The 19,895-nt window shown below is 37.3% G+C and overlaps 3 protein-coding genes across 6 annotated transcripts; all 3 read left to right on the forward strand.

Annotated features, from left to right (window-relative positions):
* The first annotated feature begins 358 nt into the window (after positions 1–358).
* LOC126798957 (putative methyltransferase At1g22800, mitochondrial) lies at positions 359–4,632 on the forward strand. Of its 3 annotated transcripts, XM_050526057.1 has the most exons (5): positions 359–808; positions 1,255–1,333; positions 1,865–1,952; positions 3,051–3,115; positions 4,362–4,632. In XM_050526057.1, exons 2-5 carry the CDS (start codon positions 1,286–1,288, stop codon positions 4,449–4,451), a joined length of 291 nt encoding a protein of 96 aa, XP_050382014.1. In that variant the 5' UTR covers positions 359–808; positions 1,255–1,285; the 3' UTR covers positions 4,452–4,632. The 3 variants fall into 3 exon arrangements, with proteins under 3 accessions (XP_050382014.1, XP_050382013.1, XP_050382015.1); XM_050526056.1 differs by lacking the exon at positions 359–808 and having other exon boundaries at positions 957–1,333; XM_050526058.1 differs by lacking the exons at positions 359–808; positions 3,051–3,115 and having other exon boundaries at positions 957–1,333.
* A 955-nt stretch (positions 4,633–5,587) lies between these two features.
* LOC126798948 (protein trichome birefringence-like 43) lies at positions 5,588–9,138 on the forward strand. Of its 2 annotated transcripts, none has more exons than XM_050526045.1 (5): positions 5,588–5,906; positions 6,999–7,173; positions 7,910–8,085; positions 8,224–8,382; positions 8,734–9,138. In XM_050526045.1, exons 1-5 carry the CDS (start codon positions 5,623–5,625, stop codon positions 9,032–9,034), a joined length of 1,095 nt encoding a protein of 364 aa, XP_050382002.1. In that variant the 5' UTR covers positions 5,588–5,622; the 3' UTR covers positions 9,035–9,138. The 2 variants fall into 2 exon arrangements, with proteins under 2 accessions (XP_050382002.1, XP_050382003.1); XM_050526046.1 differs by having other exon boundaries at positions 7,002–7,173.
* Positions 9,139–16,572: 7,434 nt separating this feature from the next.
* LOC126797040 (protein trichome birefringence-like 43) lies at positions 16,573–18,463 on the forward strand. Its single transcript, XM_050523729.1, has 5 exons — positions 16,573–16,820; positions 17,181–17,349; positions 17,441–17,616; positions 17,851–18,012; positions 18,155–18,463. Exons 1-5 carry the CDS (start codon positions 16,573–16,575, stop codon positions 18,459–18,461), a joined length of 1,062 nt encoding a protein of 353 aa, XP_050379686.1. The 3' UTR covers positions 18,462–18,463.
* The last annotated feature ends 1,432 nt before the right edge of the window (positions 18,464–19,895 follow it).

The raw sequence follows: 19,895 nt of genomic DNA on the forward strand, positions 1-19,895 counted from the left end.
CATTCAATAATACACAATTATTTCATCCTGAAACATAACGATTGTTTTACCTTAAATTACTATAACTCATTAGAGATTAATAATTATATAATAATTTTCTTATGAAATATAATAGATAATTGATCAAATAAACACATATTTCAAAATTTCATATTTTTATATAAATTTCCATCAATTTATTTAATTATTTTTTTAAAATCAATATTTTTCTAAAAATTCTATCAAAATTTTTAATTTTTACATTCTCGAAATTTCCGTTTCCCCGAAAATTTAGTGGCTCGGGGGTGTAAAAAATTCAGCATAGTCTATAATCAAGAATTTTTTTTTCACCACTGTACTCTCCTCCGACCCCATCTTCCTCCTCCATTCTTTCCGCCTTTGTGGCTCCGTCGCCGGCCCCATAGCCGACCTCCTTTTTCTCCGACCCCGTCAAGTCTGTCTTCCTCTCCCTTAACTCCTAATCTGGGTCCTTCAATTGCACAGCCAAATCATGCATTAGAATCCCCACCGCATCATGCCATCATACCATCTCCATTACACAGTTCTTTACATTCTGTTATCTCGCAAAACCACCCATCTACCACTCTCTTCTTCTTCTTCTTCTTCTAAATCCAACTCCATCTCTTCTCCCACTTTTCCATTTTTAAATGAAACCCTGGTGTTCTCTCTACCGGAGAAGCCGACCCCCACGCTCTCTCTTCTCCTCCGCCGCCGCCGACGCAGCTCAAACCTGCTTACACTGATAAAGCTTGTGATTCAAGAGACAATTATGAATAAAATTCATTTGAGTGAGAGTAATAGCACATGGGTTTGTTTCTAAATCCAACGCTTTTCTTTAGGATATCAAATATTTAATGCTAAATATGCACCAAATAGTATTTAGACTTATTGCAGTAGTTACAGAAAATTCATTTGAGGAGCTTTGCTGCTTATGGATTTCATTGGCTGATGCTTTAATTTCATTACTAATGCATTTTTGTTGTAGACTTGCTTTATTTTAATCTTTGTATATTTTGTTTTGTTCTTCTATTTGTACTGGTATATATGATCAGGAGTGTCATTAATTCGTCTTGATGGCATCAAATAACAAGATATGGAAATATCTGAGTAAAAACTATGTCTGACAGTGCAGATTGGCATTAAAACTAATTCTTAGCGGAGAAACCTTAAAGTTGTTATTCTTTGGTTTTCTATTACAGATATTGAAATAGTTTATGCTAATATACATTTGACTACTTGATTTACTGTTACTAGAGAGCTAAGAATTGCATGCATTGTGGCACAAATGGAGCGTGAAGGAGGCATCAGTCCAAGGATTTCGCCTTTGGCACAAGTATGTAATCTATTGCATTGATTTTTTTTTTGTCTGAGTCCAAGCAGCCGTTATTTTTGACTTAATTTATTTTCTGTGGGGAATCTGTTCTATTTGATATATCTTGGCAGTTCTCATGTTAATATATGTGGATCTTTTTGACATCTTATATAGTGGCAGCGTTTTAAAGTTGAGACGAAGCCTTTGTTGCCTTTACATATCTGTAATTTTCTCATATTGGCAAATAGCTTCTTTACTAGATTAATATGAATGACATCCAATGTGGGATCTGGGAAGTTTAGTATGGTACAATGTTGCATAATTTGTTCTTATATTACCTTCACAATCGATATTTTTGATTAGTAATGCTCTGTTTGAACTTGATGTTTCCCTTCTCGGGACATTTCTTTATGTGCCTATAAACAAGTAAAGTTTGTTTGTTCATGCAATGTGGGCTTTTTTCCCTTCTGTCTTTCTTCTATAAACTTGCAGTAACACATGTGGTTATTGCCATTGGGTTTGATAACTCTTTTTTTTCACCCTCTGGATTAGGTGCGGGATGCAGGAAATCTTTTGACCATGGCAGGCTTTACCCTACCAGGTGTTGATCTTGATGAATATGTAGTGAGATATCCAAGTGGTGAGATTCCCTTACGGCCTTATCTATGTTACAGTTTGGCCTCTAATAGAAATTTTGATGCTTCTGAATTTGCTTGCCAAGGCTCCTTTGATTATCGATTCCCTTATGAGTTCTGACAGTTCACACACACACACACACACACACACACACACACACACATATACACATGCCGGTTATGGAGAGGATGTCCGCATAGCCCTTAAAGTGCAGACGTCAGCGATTCCGGCGACGCGCGGATGGTGCCGGCCGTGCTCCCCCCCCCAGAGCTTCTGTTTGTGCCGGCCGAAATCTCGAATTTTTTGCACGGTGCCCAGAAACTTGAAATTTTGAGATTCATGTTGGCGTGGGCCGGCGCTGCAACTCCGGCAGGCACAAACAGGAGCGCCGGGAGGGGGGAGAGTGGCCGGCGCAGATGTCGTTGTGCGTCGCTGGTTGCCGTAATCGCTGAATCCGCACTGTGCGGAGGTCCGCAGCCAAGAAGCCCTATATGTAAGATAGTAGCCTATCTTGGTTGTCATTTTCCTCTTCTTTCAATTAAGAGTTCAAGATCAGGTTAGTTTAATATGGTAACTTGATCTGTCTGATCACTTAAATAATCACTTAAGAGTTAAGATTAGTCTTATAGTTCGTTTTCGTTTTCTGGAGCTGATTTTGGTTCCAGTTCCCACCACTCTCAGTCTTTTTCTTTCTTCCTCATAAAATGTTATGCAGTGGATCTCTAAATTGCTAGTTTTTTATGAGTATGTTTAATAAGTCCAGCTCTCCTGGTCTCTTTAAAACAATATGATCTGCCAGGTCATCTATATTAAGATGATGCAACCTTATATTTTATTTTTTTGCTGTTGTGACTTATCTGTGTGAAGACATGGATATAGGCCAGTTATTGTAATGCATATAATACAAGGACCAACATTAGATTACCTCTCTCATGATACCAGTCACACTCTAGGGGCCAAATTATGTTTTGATATACAACGGTTTAATAGATCTCGATATGCTTGAAGTTCAGTTCATTTGAATCCACATCGATCTCATACTCAACTTTTTGATTCTTTTTAACATTCTTTACAACTTTTTTTAAAAAAATATTTGGTGCAGCTCTGGATCTCATAGAACATCTCCGTGCAATGGGTGAAACCAATGCCCTTCTACAAAGGAACCCTGTAAGTTTTTACTTTCAGTCAAAAAAATTGTTTTTCTTGCATTACAAGTAATAAGAATTCTAAATTATCAAATTTATATTGGTCATGTGTTGTCCCCATTATCTAAAACTCAGATGCTCAAAAGAGATACAGGTATAGTCACTACAGCAATTTATGATTCTATGTTCACAGCAGAAGATGGCACCATCCCTGCAACCTTTCAGGAAATACAATGTAATAAGTTCCTATACAATTTATAGCTTGAAAATTAACGAAGTAGCATCAACCTGTGTTTTCATACCAACTGAAAGCGGCCTTTGCTACTTAAGTAGTTAAGGTTTGCAACCCTTGCAAACTATGATAGAAAGCCGTTTGCGTGTCCTTTGGACCCTTCGCCCTTAGTTTTGAATCAAAGTAGGTCGCGACTGTTGTATTTCAGTCGGTCGGGGGGCTTATACGACAGCTCCGCTTCCTCGTCTTGCTTTTGTCAAAGCTTCTACTGTTCAAATCTGATAAGGGGCTTTGGTTTTTTCATAAATAAAAAAACTCCGGAAGTAGTATTCCTATTTGAATTACGAATAAAGTTATTGTGGATATTTGTAATAAAAAAGTAACAAATTGTATAATGTAATATACGTATAATTTTATATCATTATATAAATTAAGGCAAAGGCATTGTATTGGGATGGTTATACATGTGAGTCATTGGATTTGGAAAGAGATGAGTTCCCTATTGTTGGGGTCTCTAGACCATCTAGTTCAGTTATTCAAACTATATTTACTTTGTAGTTCATCATTTCACGTTTTTATAAGGAGCTAAAGAGGAAGCGATTAAACCATTTCATGTGTTCAACCTTGGCTTGATCGTTCAAGAGGGGCTCGTAGGATAAATTGCTCAACTCTTCCAGAGTAGTGGGCAGCCCAGTCAAAGTTGTGAACTGTCTTTAAGTCCTGTTCATGGAAAATCTTCAAGTTCTCATTTGTCTTGTTTACCTTTTCACATCAGAAGTCTCCCACATCCTGACTGAAATCCTGTAGTTGTCTCATCTCTTGTGTTCTCTGTTCCATCATCTTGTTTTAAAGCTTTTTATTGAAGATGCAATGGTGTTAACCTCTTGTTGTATTTCTTAACCACTTGAAAAGTCACCTGCATCAATAATTTTGTATGTGAAACACTGGGAAAATATTTATCGGTCTTTTGTAATTGTTATATCATTGCAGAAAAAGTAGTTAGATACTTGCTTGACAATGTTCTTGGGCTTTGTAGGTTATTTATATGACTGGTTGGAGAGAGCACTCATCTCAGCCGAGGGCCAAAAGGAGGGGATCTGCCACCGTATCTTTTCAGGATATCTAGAAACAGTTTGGAAGTGAGACAAGTTGATCTCTATATCCTTGAGTTATGGGCGTTTAGCTGTTTAGAATGAAACTGAATGTGACCTTACATAGCGTGTCAAGGTTTAGGTCTGTTAAAGTTTTAGACACAGTTTATTGATTTCATTCCTTGTAGCCAGTGGTCAGATGTTTTGCATATGTAAGTGATGGTCGTAGTATAATTATCTTCTGAGACCTAAAGCTCAGATGCTTTTGTGTCTATTAGAGTTTTCTTTGGTTTTTATTCTTGTGTTGCATATTCTTGAACATGCATGTATGATCTAGTTCATGATTAAAAGTTGCGGGCTTTTGGCCAAATGCAACTGATAAATACCAGAAGTTGGAATGCTAGTTCATGCTACTCTTATTGACGCTTCTATCTTATGCAATACCCACGCCTTATTGGCCTGTTACTATTCTGTTGTTCGTACTTACTGGTCCTTTCTTTAAAATTGTTACCACATTCATAACAATAAGAAAAGAGTTGCAAATACCCATAATGACTAGCAGAGTTCAATGAATGATTAAACACAGAACCAAGCTTTGAAATAGCATAAATTTCTCAAATCAACTCCGGTTTGCTGAAACCAAAACTAAAACGATTTTTGAAGAGTATATTTTAGAGTTGAAAAAAATTAAAGAAACAAGAAGGCTAGGTTTTTCGTTAAACATGGAATAGCCCACCGGTTTAGTTTAGTTATGTCGTTATTATGTCAAACACTGGATGTGCATTATGTGAGCCCAACTGAAATCAGTTCTACCTACCTAGTGTCCAGTGGAGTTACCAATTCTATCTAAAACAGTTATCAAAATCAAAGCCTTATGAGTGATTTCTTTGTCATAACAGACTTCTAGACGGACGGACAACACAAGAAAAGAGTACAGAACGAGAAATTATACGACATAAACTCTTTACTAGTTTGAAGAATTTTACAAAGAGAGTAATAACGAAAGTTCGGTTCATAACATGTATGATCGATGATTCTATATCAGTAGGCCTTGGCACTAACCATGCATATTTTTAAAATTCAACTAATGTATCTCGTAATGCACCTATAATACTAGAAAATAAAAGAGAGAATGAACTTCACACATATTGTGAGAGCCTCCAACCTCTCTCTCTCTCTCTCTCTCTCTCTCTCTCTCTCTCTCTCATGGCGAATCATTCCATGAGCACAGTTTTTGTGGTGCTCACTCTTCTGCACTACCATGTATATGGAGATTATCAGCGGCAGCATGCAGAAGTTGAAAGAAGAGAAGCTGGAAATGAAGGGTGTGATATTTTCCGAGGGATGTGGGTTTCCGACGAGTCATACCCTCTCTACAATTCATCACAATGCCCCTTCATGGAGAGAGAGTTCACTTGCATACAAAATGGGCGTCCAGACAAATTATATCTCCAATTCCGGTGGCAGCCCACTGGCTGCAACTTAACAAGGTAAGATGACCTGATGACCATATCTCTGCATTTTTAGTTCGATAAATTGAAAATAAGTATTTTGGTAAATGCTGGTATGCTTCTCTTTTTCTCTTCAAGGCCTTAATTTAGCATACAAAGAACTAAGAAACTATATATCCTGAGATCATTTAAAGTTAAAAAAAGAAGAAGTTTAAGTCTTGCTTTGCAATAGAGTTCCGCTTGCTGCTTCTAAGCCAACTGTTTCTTCGGTGAGTAATTCTGCTACTTTTTTATGCTCAAGATTGAGAGTTTTTTTTTTGGTCAATAGATTGAGAGTTGTATACATGTCTTTTCTTTTGTCAATAATTTTACAAAGATATTTTTTTTATGCTTCAAAGATATCAATTTGATTGAGGTACTACTGGGTGCTATGATCAGAAAGCTAGAGATACCAATTTGAAGATGTCACAGTGCCATTTCACATGTTTCTAATTTTCTTTTTTCAAATGAAAGACCTTGAATTCCATCTATGTAACTACAACACTAATACCAGCAAAGACCGATATCTAGTTTAGAAAAAAAAGGGGGGCTCTTTTCATCATATCTTTGAAGAAGCGAACTTTCGAGCAAGCAAATAATTGGTATTGTGATCAATCAAATTGATAACTTGATTTCCACTTGTTTGATACTAGAATATATTATATATAGTTTCTTATTGTATCTTATACACACACACACACACAAATAGAACAATCTATAATTACTCTTGTAATTTTGTAATGCATAATTCAGAAACAACCAAAACACAAGTTTTTCTCCGTAGGGCCAAGCCTTTGTTGGGTTACTAAATCCACACGACTTAGTTAATTAGAGCTCGATAGGACGAGCCTTATTTTATTAGTAAAGTCAAGCTTTGGCTCCCTAAAGACTAAACTAAAGAAATGGATCAAAAAAACGGGGGGACTTTTGCAACGGGCTGTGCCACCCAAACCAACTGAGGGAAGTTACTTTCATTAACTTTTTCCTTAATCTCTGCTAGAAACGTAACTTTGATGGCTTTACTGAACTGGACCTTCTGCAAATGATCATGTGATTGTTAGAAAACTTGATGAATTGATGTGTTGTACGTAGCAGGTTCAACGGTGAAGATTTCTTGGAAAGATATAGAGGGAAGAGCTTCATGTTTGTTGGGGACTCGTTGAGTTTAAACCAATGGCAGTCACTCACTTGTATGCTTCATATAGCTGTTCCAGACGCCAAGTATACACTTGTTAGGGCAGGAGATCTATCCACATTCACCTTCCCGGTAAGACTCGATTTCTGGCGGCTCTAGTTTTCATTGTTTCGCTACTAATAATATTATGAGCTAGGTTCTCCAACTGCGCGAGCCTCACATTATTAGTGTCGAACGTAATGTGCTAATTAATCATGCATTTGTTAATGCCAGCGATTGACAGTTCAGTTTCAACAATCCATGTATCAGTGAGCTACCAACTCTTTAGAAGATTAGTTGGCTACCAATGCACACATGAGCTGGAAAGATATAACAACCGCAATGATGGATATCGAATTTATGCTTCTTAAAGTTATAGCCGGTCAAGATCATGTACTTTATATATCTCCGAACAAATCCATTCCTATTGTTATAGCTAGTGCTGAGTTGAACAAGAACCAGGCCAGATAGTTACATACGTACGTATATACATACGATATAAAAGTGCTTATAATTAAACAAATTAAGCTCCCCTTCAGCGGCAAATTAAAGTAATAGAAAAAGGGAGAACCAAGTGTTAGGTAGAACTATTTCCTGTGTAGTTACCAGGTCCACATGTGAAAATTGAATGCTCGATTTGCTAGCATGCAAGCCATGCATGTATGTCATATAATTTCAGTATATGATTGATTAATTAGACCCTATTTTAAATTGGATTTACAGGTATATATATCTTTGTCACTCATGTGTGTATATATAGTCCTATAATTCCTGCTGTGCATATGTGCAATCCCAAATTCAGTATATATGATTCTGTGTACGGTTGCAGGGATACAGTGTTAAGGTGATGTTCTCTCGGAATGCATTTCTAGTCGATACTATAGCAACACCTGCTGGCCGAATTCTTAAGCTCGACTCTATTGCAAGCGGGAAACTTTGGAAAGGAATCGACTTCTTGATCTTCAACTCATGGCATTGGTGGCTGCACACCGGAAGAAAGCAACCGTAAGCAAGACCGACCTTCTAATGACGTGAACTTTGGTAGCTGATTATATTGAAGTATTTATATGTCAGTATTAATTAACAGGTTTCCAGTGAGCTATAATTTTAATATATACGAAATAAAAATTGTATGTGCTGCAGTTGGGATCTTATTCAAGAAGGAAACAGTACCTATATAGACATGGATCGTTTGGTTGCGTATGAGAAAGGGCTCAAAACATGGGCTAAATGGGTGGACGCAAATGTGGACCAAACAAGAACCAGAGTTTTCTTCCAAGGAGTTTCCCCAGATCACGATAAGTAAGACTCCTTGTTCCTGATTTCCAATCCCTGTCTAAACCAGACGATCATATATCTGGTCGATCACGGTGACGTTAGGTTTAACATGTTACGTACATTGCAAGACTAAGAATTAATTAACAACCATATCATTAGTAGAGATGCATGTCTCATTAAACCAGCCTTTGATTATATCCGATTACACTAGTGAGGGCTAAGACAGAGTAATTCATTAATTAAAGGGTAGGGAAAATGACAATATATATTTAATTAATATATATACCGTAACTCATCTTTTGTAGTTACATATGTAGCTTAATTATTCTTTCATTTTTCTCGAACTGATCGATTGTGTAACGGTTTCCTCACCAGTGCAAGTGATTGGAGGGATCCAACTGCAAAAAGTTGCGAGGGACAAATACAACCGGTGGCTGGGACTCAGTATCCGGTAGAATCACTTCCACCGTTGCAAGTAGTAGAAAAAGTGCTGCATTCCATGTCATTTCCGGTTTACTTGCTAAATGTGACAATCCTTTCCCAACTAAGAAAAGATGGCCATCCATCTGTGTACGGCCATGGTGGTCACAACGACATGGATTGCAGCCATTGGTGTCTTGCTGGAGTTCCAGATACTTGGAATGAACTCCTCTATGCAGCTCTTATACACCGCTAACACCGGTACGGTACTTATTAATTAGTTACTTACTTAGCATGATACCCGAAGAATAAGACTTCAAATTAAATTTTTTATTTATTAGTAATAATATAAATGAATTAATCTTAGTTAGTCATGCCTGATGCCAATCTTCACTAATTTGACACGCTTGATAAGATTAAATTTTCTCCCAGTGGAATGTGGTGATCGAAAAGTACTCACATTGCAATACGATCAATGATATATTTCTGGGGTAGAAAGTGGTGTAGAATCCACAACTTGAGATTGTGGTATATTGTCCACTGAACAAAAATAAGACTTAATTTGTATGTATGATAGAATATTGTAATGTAGGACTCTAAAATTTATCGGAGGTGGAAGATGAGAAACTAGAAGTTCGGGAAAAGATAAGCAAGAAGTAGTAGAGAAACAATCTAAATCTCCAACTTCATCGAGAGTTTACGGTTTAGAGTTTAGACAAAATTCATATATATAGAAGCAACTCAATCATTTTCAATATACAAAATTCAAATGGATTGAAAGATTGTGAGCTTCATATATATGAACTAGGGCTGGGAACGGTTTGGGATTCTGCTCAAACCGATACTGAAATGATTTTATGTTCCCGTATCGGTATTAGTTTGGTACTGCATTTTTCAACATCGATACCAAACTGAACCAATACAGTTTGGTTTCGGTACAATTCAGTACTTTTTCGGTACCAAAATGGAAAATCCCATAAATTGTATACTCACATGCTGCACTTGCATCTACATCATTCAAATTGCAATTATAGCTTCTAGCTTAACATATCACAGTAAATAAATTTTCATACGTGCATAAGACAATCACATATTACAAGAATCACTAGTTCACTACACTATGTTCAATCATGAATTGAATTAGCAACACATCATAGACCTAAATCTAACCCCAAAATTAAAAAGTTGGGTGGATAGACTTTGAGAGACTAAGATGGAGAGGGTCTGCGTCGATTGAGACTTGATATACAGAGGGCCTGCGGATTGATGGAGGGAAATCAGTGATGGATGCAAAGTGAAGGCAATGATGGAGGCCGTATTGTGAAGGCAGTGATGCAGGTGAAGTGAAGGCGAAGGGCGAAGTGATGGAGTGAGAAGAGTCAGAGCTCAGAAGACGCGAAAGAAAAAGTCATGGAGGCGAGAGGGTTTTTATACTTTCAGTTCGGGCCGGTATCATTCGGTATCAAATCCAATGAACCCGAACCATCCCGGTTAAATGCTTTCGATGTCGGTCTCAGTTTGGTACTAGAAATTTTTACCAATTCATCCCGTACCATTTTTCCAGTACCAACTCCCAGCCCTAATATGATGTTATAACTCGAAATTCGTTATTCATTTCTTTTAATTTCATGGAGATTAATGAATGATATTTTGGTTATATCGATATTCTACGTCTTTTAAATAGCCTTCATTTGAAGTAGAAATTGGTTCGAGAACCAATAAGTCATTTTATGATTTAATTCATTCGACTCAAGAATCGACTTTTAATCCGTTGCTCGTTTCCGAAAACTTCATTCACGAAAGTTGTAGAGCTGGTCAAAATGAGTTCGTAGACATGTGACACGTAGTAATCGGAAATTGGTGGAGTGAGAAATTAATTACAAAAGTTTGTTGGTGAAAGGGGTATTAAGGGAAGAGGAAATTAGAAACTATGGAAATATGTAATTAACCTTATAATCTCTTCCTATCCCACCAAAGCTTCCCACCAAACTGATATTTTCCTTTCTTCTTCTCACTCAGCCGAGTCCCCCCCCCTCCTCACTTATCAAACTCTCTCTCTTTCTTCATTTCTTCTCTCTTTTGCTCCTTCTTTCTTCCCAGATCGCAAACCATCACTTCACCAAACTCTCTCTTCTGCCACAGTTCTTTGTTGTTGCTGGTCACTGTGGAATCACACTGAAGTGGTCTTCAAGCTTGGAGTGGGGGGGGGGGGGCTAGCTTTGCCACAGGGAAGCCGCACCAGCAACTGAAGCTCATTCCCCTGTCTCCACCGTTGTGGGTTTCTATCATAGTTGAGTCCTAGGGATCGGGGTCACCATGAAATCGAGCCTTCTAGTCCTTACTCAAGTCCCTTCAAGTTAGGGAGGTTGTTATGAGTTGTATCACGAGCTTGCAGCAGCAGAATTTGGTAAGGACACACAGCTGCGTCTCCGGCAGCTTTTCAGTCAACTGGACAGTCACTAAGGTGAGAGGTCCTTTCCATAATCTTTTGATTAGTTAGACTTGTAGATTTTGAGATTCTTTTTTTTGTAGAGATGTGGGTAGAAGTGTGGTGTGGTTGAGTTGGAGTTAGTTTGGTGATGTTTTGATGGCTGTGTTTTTTTGTGGCTGAGTTGGTATGAGTTAGGATTTTGGGGTTTTTGTTGTGTAAAAGGGGGGAATTTGTGTTGTGCTTGGCCAATTTGTTTTCCACTGTTATTTTGTTGGATTTGGTTAGAACCTTGAGGCCGTGAGTTACTGAATTTATTAATTGGCTTTGAGTTAGGGGATTTAGGAGTCTAGTGGTTGTAGGTTTGTGGAAGATTGTGAAGTTGTTATTTGTGCAGTGGGTTAGGATCTTGTTGGCATTTTGGGACAGTTGAGAGAAAGAGAGAGGCCGAGAGAGTGGTGTTAGGGGAGTAAGGGAGTAGTATGAGTTGTTAAGGCCGAGAGAGAGTGAAAGCACCACACGTTTAGTTTGGGTGGCCTTAGTATTTTTGAGGTTTTGTTGAGTTGTTTAGCATTTTGAACTCAATTGTTACTAAGTGAGATTTGTGTCACTTAGGTACTTAGAGTTCATCGAAGCGCATAATATATTCTCTTTTGGAGTTACAAGTTGAAAAACGGGAGCGAAAAAGGTTAGTAAACCTTACATTTAGTTTAATTACTCTTGGCGGTAACTAGACGTGTGAACTTAAATTTTGTATTTTTACTTGTGTGATTGAAATATAAATATGTATATTGTAACGCCCAAAAATTTCGAGCTTAAAAACTCAAAATTTTAAACTCATTAAACACAAATTAATCTCAATGAAATCGAAATCATTTAAAATGTCACATTACTGAGTTCAAAATATAACTCAGACAAACCAATTATTACAACCCAAATTTATAATCCATACATAAAACTGGAAATGTAATAATCCTCACAATCTCTCACAAACTCACAAATAAAACCTCACAAATTCTCACTCACAACTCCACTCTAGAAATCTCACCACAAGCATGGTAACGAACAACTTCGAGTCACCGGAGTCGTCTCTCAATCCCCACTAGTCAACACCTGCGAAAGTATCCCCTACACCATTGAATTGGTGCACCGGGATTGTAAACACAAACCCAGTAAGCTTTACAACTCGTATGAGTAAAATGAAAATATAACTCGCATATCAATATATATGAAAATCCCGAAATCAAACAAATATAAATGCACTCATGAGTCAATGGACGGCCCATCTGGTTGTCCCAAAGAAATATGAAATGAAACGCTCATGAGAAATTAAGTAACCCTTCTGGTTACCCAAATGCATCTATAATACGGGTACCAAGAACGCTGGTACACATCTGTTACCCCTCTCGTAATACACCGCCGATATTGGGCAACCACCCGCTACCCAATATCTAAAAATATGAGTACTCATGAGCAGATAACTACCCGTTACCTCACATGCAGGACTCTGGCAGACAGACTAGAGCTCTAACTGTATCGTAACTTTCGCCCGGCCAAAGACTAGGTTCCGACTTGCCAAACACGTACAATAATCTCACATCATATTGTACCAAAAATCAAGTCCGAAGGCAAATCAACATTTTAACAATCTCCATGTTAAAATCACGTACAATAATCTCACATCATATTGTACAAATCAAAATCACATGCTCGATATATAAATCTCGTCATCAAAATGACATAATCACGATAAAATCATAACAGTATATTATATAGCAAACTATATATATATGTACATATTTACCATTTATACAATATAAATATAATCCATTATATCATATACATGTCATATTTCATAAACACGTCCGAAGACAAAAACTCGTCCGAAGACAAAACTCGTCCGAAGACAAAACACTTTAACAAACTCATGTTAAAACCACGTACAATAATCACACTTCATATTGTACAAAAATCAAATCACATGCTCAATATTTAATTCTCGTCATTCGAAATGACTAAGTCCAATGAATTCATAACAGTATATAATATAGCAAACTATATATATATGTACTTATTACCATTTATACAATATATATGTAATCCACTATATTGTATACATGTCGTAATTCAATATTAAAAACTCTTGCAAAATCCTGAATCACCGCAAGGGTAGATTCGTAAATAAGTGAGATTTTACTCACCTTCTTTCCTGCGTGCAACTTCCACGACCCTGAAAGTAATTTCCTCACTCGTTTCGTCAGTCACCTAATAGCACGATAAATGCTTAGAAAATGATACTTAAAATATCAGGTGACGAGTTCAGCACAGCTAAATGTTGTTCATAAAACATTGTTCACATAACACTGTTCATGTTTATTAATCAATGTTTTTACTAAATCACTGTTCACAGTACGGGTTTTTATCAAAACACTGTTCACAGTACTGTTTTACCATGCACTGTTCACATTTACTGTTACAGAGCACTATTCACATACACTATTCAATGCGGTGTTATTTACTGTTACAGAGCACTATTTACTGTTACAGAGCACTATTCACATACACTGTTCACATTTACTGTTACAGATCACTATTCACAGTTACTATTTATGCGACGGTACTATTCACATTTTACTATTCATGCGTCGTTACTGTTCACCACCGCCACCAATCATCACCAAATTTCACCACCACAACCTAAACAATATTTCCAACAACTTCCTAGTTGACACCAAGGTCTAAATCCGAGCCTAAACAGTCCAAACAACGAAGAACATAAATTCGGCACTATTCACAAACCCTAGAAATTGAAATTTTGATTCGGGTACTTACACTTCGATTTAGCTCGATTCCTTTTGTGGGAATGTTGCTGGGACTGAGATAAGTAAAACCCCCCAAGAATCTCGAGCTATGGTGGCCGGAGGAGGCGGCGCCGACACAGCAGTAACTTCCGGCGGTTGCTACACCGTGTGTGGTTGTCGCCGGAGTGCAAGGCGCAGCCCAAAAGATGGAGATCGTCGAGCCCGTCAGTTTGATAGGTGGCACGACACGAGGCGACGTCGGATGGTGGAGGCCGGAGAAGGTTTTTGGGTCGGGTGAACAGTACCCGAGCTCGGGTGAACAGTACCCGAGCTCGGGTGAACAGTAACCGAGCGGATTTTTGGAAAAAAACTGATTTTCAATCTCCTCTCATTCCTTTTATACTATTTCCAAAATCGGAAACGAACTTCCGACGTTAATAACGTTCGCGTCCGACGTCCGATTCGAACGTGTGACGTGTCCACGAACTCGTATCGATGAGCTCTACGACTTTTTTGAAGGAAGTTTTCGCAACCGAGCGATGGAATAAAAGTCGATCTATACGTTGCGGTAACGTTACGTTTTCTAATTAAACGATCCGAGAACATTTCCGTTTTCGTTTCGAAATGTCGCAAACCTCCAATTATCGTCTTGAATTAATTTCACAAGTTTAACACTTTGAAAATACTCAAAATTTAGTTTCTAAAAATTCGAGTTATTACATATATATTTGGTGATTTATGTACCTATATCTAAATGGTAATAGGATATGCATATATATATATATATATATATATCACTAAGTATATAAAGCTATTATGTTAGTGAAATATATTGTGTATTTTTAGTTGGTTTATATTGATTGTGGAGGATGAGACTAAGAGGGAATAAAATGTATCTCTCGGTAAATTAGAGTTTTGTGGAGGATAACTGTATAGTTGAAGTGTTGTGTGTTATGTTTGATCAGAAGGGAAGAAAATGTACCTTCCAGTATTATTGATAATGATGTCTATTTTGTTTGGCCGGAAGGGAATAAAATGTACATTCCGGCATCATTAAATTATATTGTTGTTATGTGCTACCAGAAGGGAATAAAATGTACATTCTGGTATGATTGTTGTGTGTGTGGCTTTGTGGGTTGTGATATTGTCTTTGTGGCGGCCTTTTGAGGTAAACGACTTTGTGTGAGTTGTTCTGCCTTAGTGGCGACCAGTTTGGCGAAAGAAAATGAATACATATGATTTAGCCTTAGCGGTGGCCCAAGTGGCAAAATGTATTTCAATGTTTTGCCTTTGTGGCACCCTTAGTGGCGTAGGCATATGTTAGAACCATTCCTTAGTCGGTTGTGGGATGATCATCTAGAGCTCTAGTATTACTGTCAATCTTCTGGTTGTGACTTGAGGGTCGCATCAACTCAGAATGTTCTGCATGTGGTTGCGATGTGATTGTGAGTTATGATTATGCTTGTGTTGCGATATGTGGCGTTTGTTGTGGCATTAGTTGTGAGGTTGACGCTGTTAGTGTTGTAGTGATAATGTTGTTATATATATATTTATGTGTTTAGAAATATGTTACATTATCCTTGAGTATTTCTTTTAGTTTACTCATACTAGCTTTGTAGCTGACCAAGTTTGTGTTTTCAATCCTGGTGTACCATTATTGGTGCATTGTGAGAGTTGAAACTGTACAACTTACACTCGTATAATTATGTGTTGTTATAGTTTGTAATCTAAGTGTTTTATTAAACTTGAAAAAGATATTCAGCTGCTGCAACGTAATTTCATTTATTGAAGTTATTTCAGAATGTTAGTATCCACAAATTTGAAATTTTATTGTTGTAAATTTAGGGATGTTACATGTAAGTCTTAGATTATGAACAATTTCTCACTGAACAACTGATTTCGTAAATGTACGTAGGTGAAGTTACCCAAGAAAGACAAATCTGTGTTAATTGAATCATTGTTGGTATCAAAATGGTACATTAAAGTTTTGTTTTATTGAAAGGACATTAAAAGGTTTTTTTCTTGAGGAAGCTGTCAAAACATGCCAAACGTTTTCTCAGGATGAATATGTTCGATCTCATCAATAATTCAAATCGAGGCAAAACATAAGTGACTGCATTAAAACTAGCTAGCTAGCCTCCAATTAATCTTATCATTCTAGAGAGGAGAAAAGCCACACGAAGAAAGATGCCACAAGGAGCCAAAATAATACATGCATGCTTCATCTATACGCACAAACTCAACTTGGCCTCTTGCAATGCTCACTTTCCACTTCTCAAATCGTTTTGGTGAACTTAAGAGTATGTTGTCTATATCATTGGAGAACTTTCAATCTTTTTGTAATTAATCATCTTAATCGATCTGTATTTAACATGCATGCATATTACATACATTGCTAGACCGCGACAATCGAACAAGGCATCTTAAATCGACCGGGATATCAAACCAAATCATGTGGTGATCGATAAAACATTATCCCTCTAATTAATAAGTTGCAAATATTTCTATTAACATCGACCTCGTTTGTGTTCTAACTATACCAATAATTGGTATTCGCAGACACGCATGGGTGGTTCTACTGCTATTGCTTTAGCAGTGTGGATACTTTTTCTTGTGCACAACCTTAGAGGGACGCTTAGCGATGAGGAGTGTGACCTTTCTCAAGGAGAATGGGTGTATGATCCTTCCTACCCTCTCTACAGTTCCACAGACTGTCCCTTCATTTGGAAGGAGTTTGATTGCCAAAAGAATGGTCGACCAGACAATGAGTATCTCAAGTACAGATGGCAGCCCTCTTCTTGCGAGACACCAAGGTACCAATATTCCTATGTATATTACCTCTGTTGATCATCTCCTCTCAAGTTCTTAGATATGTTTAATGTTCGTTAATCTGTTTTCGTGAAGAATCCATCACTGGCTGCCAGATGAGTAGAATGCCCTTCAATAATGGATATTGTTTTTTAATTTCTTGGACACACATATATATATATATATATAGATTAGCAGAGTTAAAAGAGAGGTTAGCTACTGCATGAACGTTCAAAAGTTTTGAACTGAAATGGTTACACCAGGGGAAAGTTTACAGTTGCTTCGCTAAATAATAAATACCAGTTTCATAGTATGATCTGTATCTTGAAGTAGAATATCTCATCGAAATATATACGTACATGTAGGTTCAGTGGTAGCAGATTTTTGGAAAGATTGAGAGGAAAACGAATACTGTTTGTAGGAGACTCACTGAGTATGAATCAATGGCAGTCCCTCACATGCATGCTTTACAAATCGGTGAAAGCCAAATACACCATAAGCAGGATTGGAAGCCTCTCCATATTTAGCTTTCCAGTAAGAGGCTAGCTAGATAGCTTTCCTTTCCACTCATATATATGCTGCAATTAAGAACTAGAGATGTTAATAGAATCACGTACACTTGTAGGCATATGATGTTTCAATCATGCTGTCCCGAAATGCATATCTAGTAGATACAGTGCATATGAGAAATGGGAATGTTCTGATGCTGGACTCGATGAAGAATGGAAGTTACTGGAGGACCTTTGATGTTATCATCTTCAATACATGGCATTGGTGGCTTCATACTGGAAAGAAACAACCGTAAGTATGCTTCAACTTTTTACCCGGCCTTCGATATTTTCATATGTAATTTTCAGCTACGCCTTGCCAGCGGTTTGTAGTAGTCAATTAATTATTGGATCTATTTTGGAGTGATTTTGGCGCGCAGTACACTTTACATTTCATTCGTTAAGTACAAGTACTGTTCAATTACATAGATTAAACGTGGAATTAATCTGCAAAATCACTTTTATTACCATCTATTTTCCTCTCCAGGTGGGCTTTTGTTCGCTATGGATTCAATAATGCACACAAAAACATGAACCGGTTGATGGCGTATGAGAAAGCTCTAAATACATGGGCGAAATGGGTGGACTCAAGTGTAGACACTTATAAAACAAAAATTTTCTTCCAGGGTGTTTCTCCAGATCATGTGAAGTGAGTACTTGCTTATACATGTCATAAAGAACAGTTCTTTTCTACATGTTTTTGGTTTCTTAAGAATTAATAGGATTAGTTTTTCTTATTTACCATGCATGTGTATTATATATCATCTTTTTGTCCTTGTGATTACGTATAGTGCAAGAGAATGGGGTGATCATTCAAACTCAAATGGTTGTTTGGGACAAACGAAACCAGTGTATGGGACACAATATCCAGGAGGTTCACATCCAGCTGAAGTTGTTTTAGAGAGGGTACTGAGAACAATATCGAAACCAGTTCACTTGCTAAACATCACAAGGCTTTCACAGCTAAGAGAAGACAGTCACCCTTCTGCCTATGGGTTTGGCGGCGCCCGTGGCATGGATTGTACCCACTGGTGTCTTCCCGGTGTTCCAGATACTTGGAACCAGCTTCTATTTGCAGCACTCTTTGAGGGCTCATGAGGGCGGCCAATTCTCTTTTGAGTCTTTTCTTTATATTCTTTGGTGAACAAATCATCAATTATATATTTGGAAACTACCATTTAATACCATGGTTTCCTCTTGAAAGCATTAGCATGCAATTTGTACTTGGGTGTATACATTTGTTGCATATAAATAAGAACGAAAGAAATTGAAGTTCCAAATAGCTAGGAACTAGCTTGGGTACGTATATAGGAAGTCTTCGATTTTCGTAGTTGTGCCTATTCTCTTTTAACAATTATCTTGATAATTTTCTTTATGTTACCATACACAAGGAATGTAGAATACTTAATTTCATTTTTTTTCTTTTATTCATCTTCCCGTGAGAAAGATCAACGAAATACTTTCCTTTCCGCGAACTAAACGAGGCGTTGATGTTATATACGATATGTTTTTTGAAGATGGTTGTGCCCTCTCACGAGATTTTGACCCTTCGTTCCCATCTTTGTATCATATTCAATGTTAATACCAGTAGCCACGAAATAGGTATATCTATGTGACGAGACCTATGATTGATTTATTTGGACTTAATACACAAATTACATGACTTGAGGATTAAATAATTGATAAAATAATATCTAAGCAATTAGAGTTGAATGAAGAATGTATATTCAGCAATATCTAGTAATCATATAATCTAGATATTCAATAAGAATCCAATTAGATTTCTGATATGACTCATGTTCTATAAGAAAACTATCTATGATTCAATTAGGACTCTTTGATGGGCAACACACTAATTAAATCACTATATATACATGAGTTTATGGTCCCTGTGCTCACTACGTTAAGCATACAAATACTATCCCATGCAAGAGCTTGTTAGGAGAGTCACAGAAGATTATACTCGATGACCATATCAGTGAATGCTACAAGTATACCTCTAAACCTTGTTTAAGAACCTTTGTTGATTAATAATATATATGTGTTTGTATAGCATGATTGTTTACAATCATATTTTGTTTTCCAGTTGGCCGCAGAGCCGGTTTATTTCAATCATGTATACAAATCGTTTTCAGAAAATTAATCAACGATTGAGTTATAAAAACCTGAAGAAAAACCAAAAACCTTAAGAACAAAATCGGGTCAACCCAAATTAAAATCCTTAAGTATATTTTTACTTGGCATGTGAGCCGTGTTACCCAACCTATTCGCCGCGATCTAGAACCCATTCACTGCAATCTAGAACCCATTCAGTGGGATCCAAAAACCCATTCGCCGCCGCGAATACTCATCGCATGGTAAAGAAACACGTTCTCCGGGGCATAGAAACTCATTCGCTGGGGTAAAATCGGTCTTTATTTACAATGACTATTTTCTGGGTTTTGGTTAAGGGCAGGGAGGAAGACACGTAAATTCGTTTATAAATTCGATGAGATTCAAGCCCATTCGCTCACAACTCAGGTCAGTTTAGGA

The sequence above is a fragment of the Argentina anserina genome, chromosome 6, assembly GCF_933775445.1.
Source record: "Argentina anserina chromosome 6, drPotAnse1.1, whole genome shotgun sequence".
Lineage (NCBI taxonomy): Eukaryota > Viridiplantae > Streptophyta > Magnoliopsida > Rosales > Rosaceae > Argentina > Argentina anserina.

Excerpts from the sequence above, each read along its gene's own strand:
- LOC126798957 (XM_050526057.1), top strand. The coding sequence starts at position 1,286 with ATGGAGCGTGAAGGAGGCATCAGTCCAAGGATTTCGCCTTTGGCACAA. Across the intron at positions 1,334-1,864 it reads GGATTTCGCCTTTGGCACAA|GTGCGGGATGCAGGAAATCT; the intron begins GTATGTAATCTA and ends CCTCTGGATTAG. Across the intron at positions 1,953-3,050 it reads TGTAGTGAGATATCCAAGTG|CTCTGGATCTCATAGAACAT; the intron begins GTGAGATTCCCT and ends TATTTGGTGCAG.
- LOC126797040 (XM_050523729.1), top strand. The coding sequence starts at position 16,573 with ATGGGTGGTTCTACTGCTATTGCTTTAGCAGTGTGGATACTTTTTCTT. Across the intron at positions 17,617-17,850 it reads CATACTGGAAAGAAACAACC|GTGGGCTTTTGTTCGCTATG; the intron begins GTAAGTATGCTT and ends TTTCCTCTCCAG. Across the intron at positions 18,013-18,154 it reads GTTTCTCCAGATCATGTGAA|TGCAAGAGAATGGGGTGATC; the intron begins GTGAGTACTTGC and ends GATTACGTATAG.
- LOC126798948 (XM_050526045.1), top strand. The coding sequence starts at position 5,623 with ATGGCGAATCATTCCATGAGCACAGTTTTTGTGGTGCTCACTCTTCTG. Across the intron at positions 8,086-8,223 it reads CACACCGGAAGAAAGCAACC|TTGGGATCTTATTCAAGAAG; the intron begins GTAAGCAAGACC and ends TATGTGCTGCAG. Across the intron at positions 8,383-8,733 it reads GTTTCCCCAGATCACGATAA|TGCAAGTGATTGGAGGGATC; the intron begins GTAAGACTCCTT and ends TTTCCTCACCAG.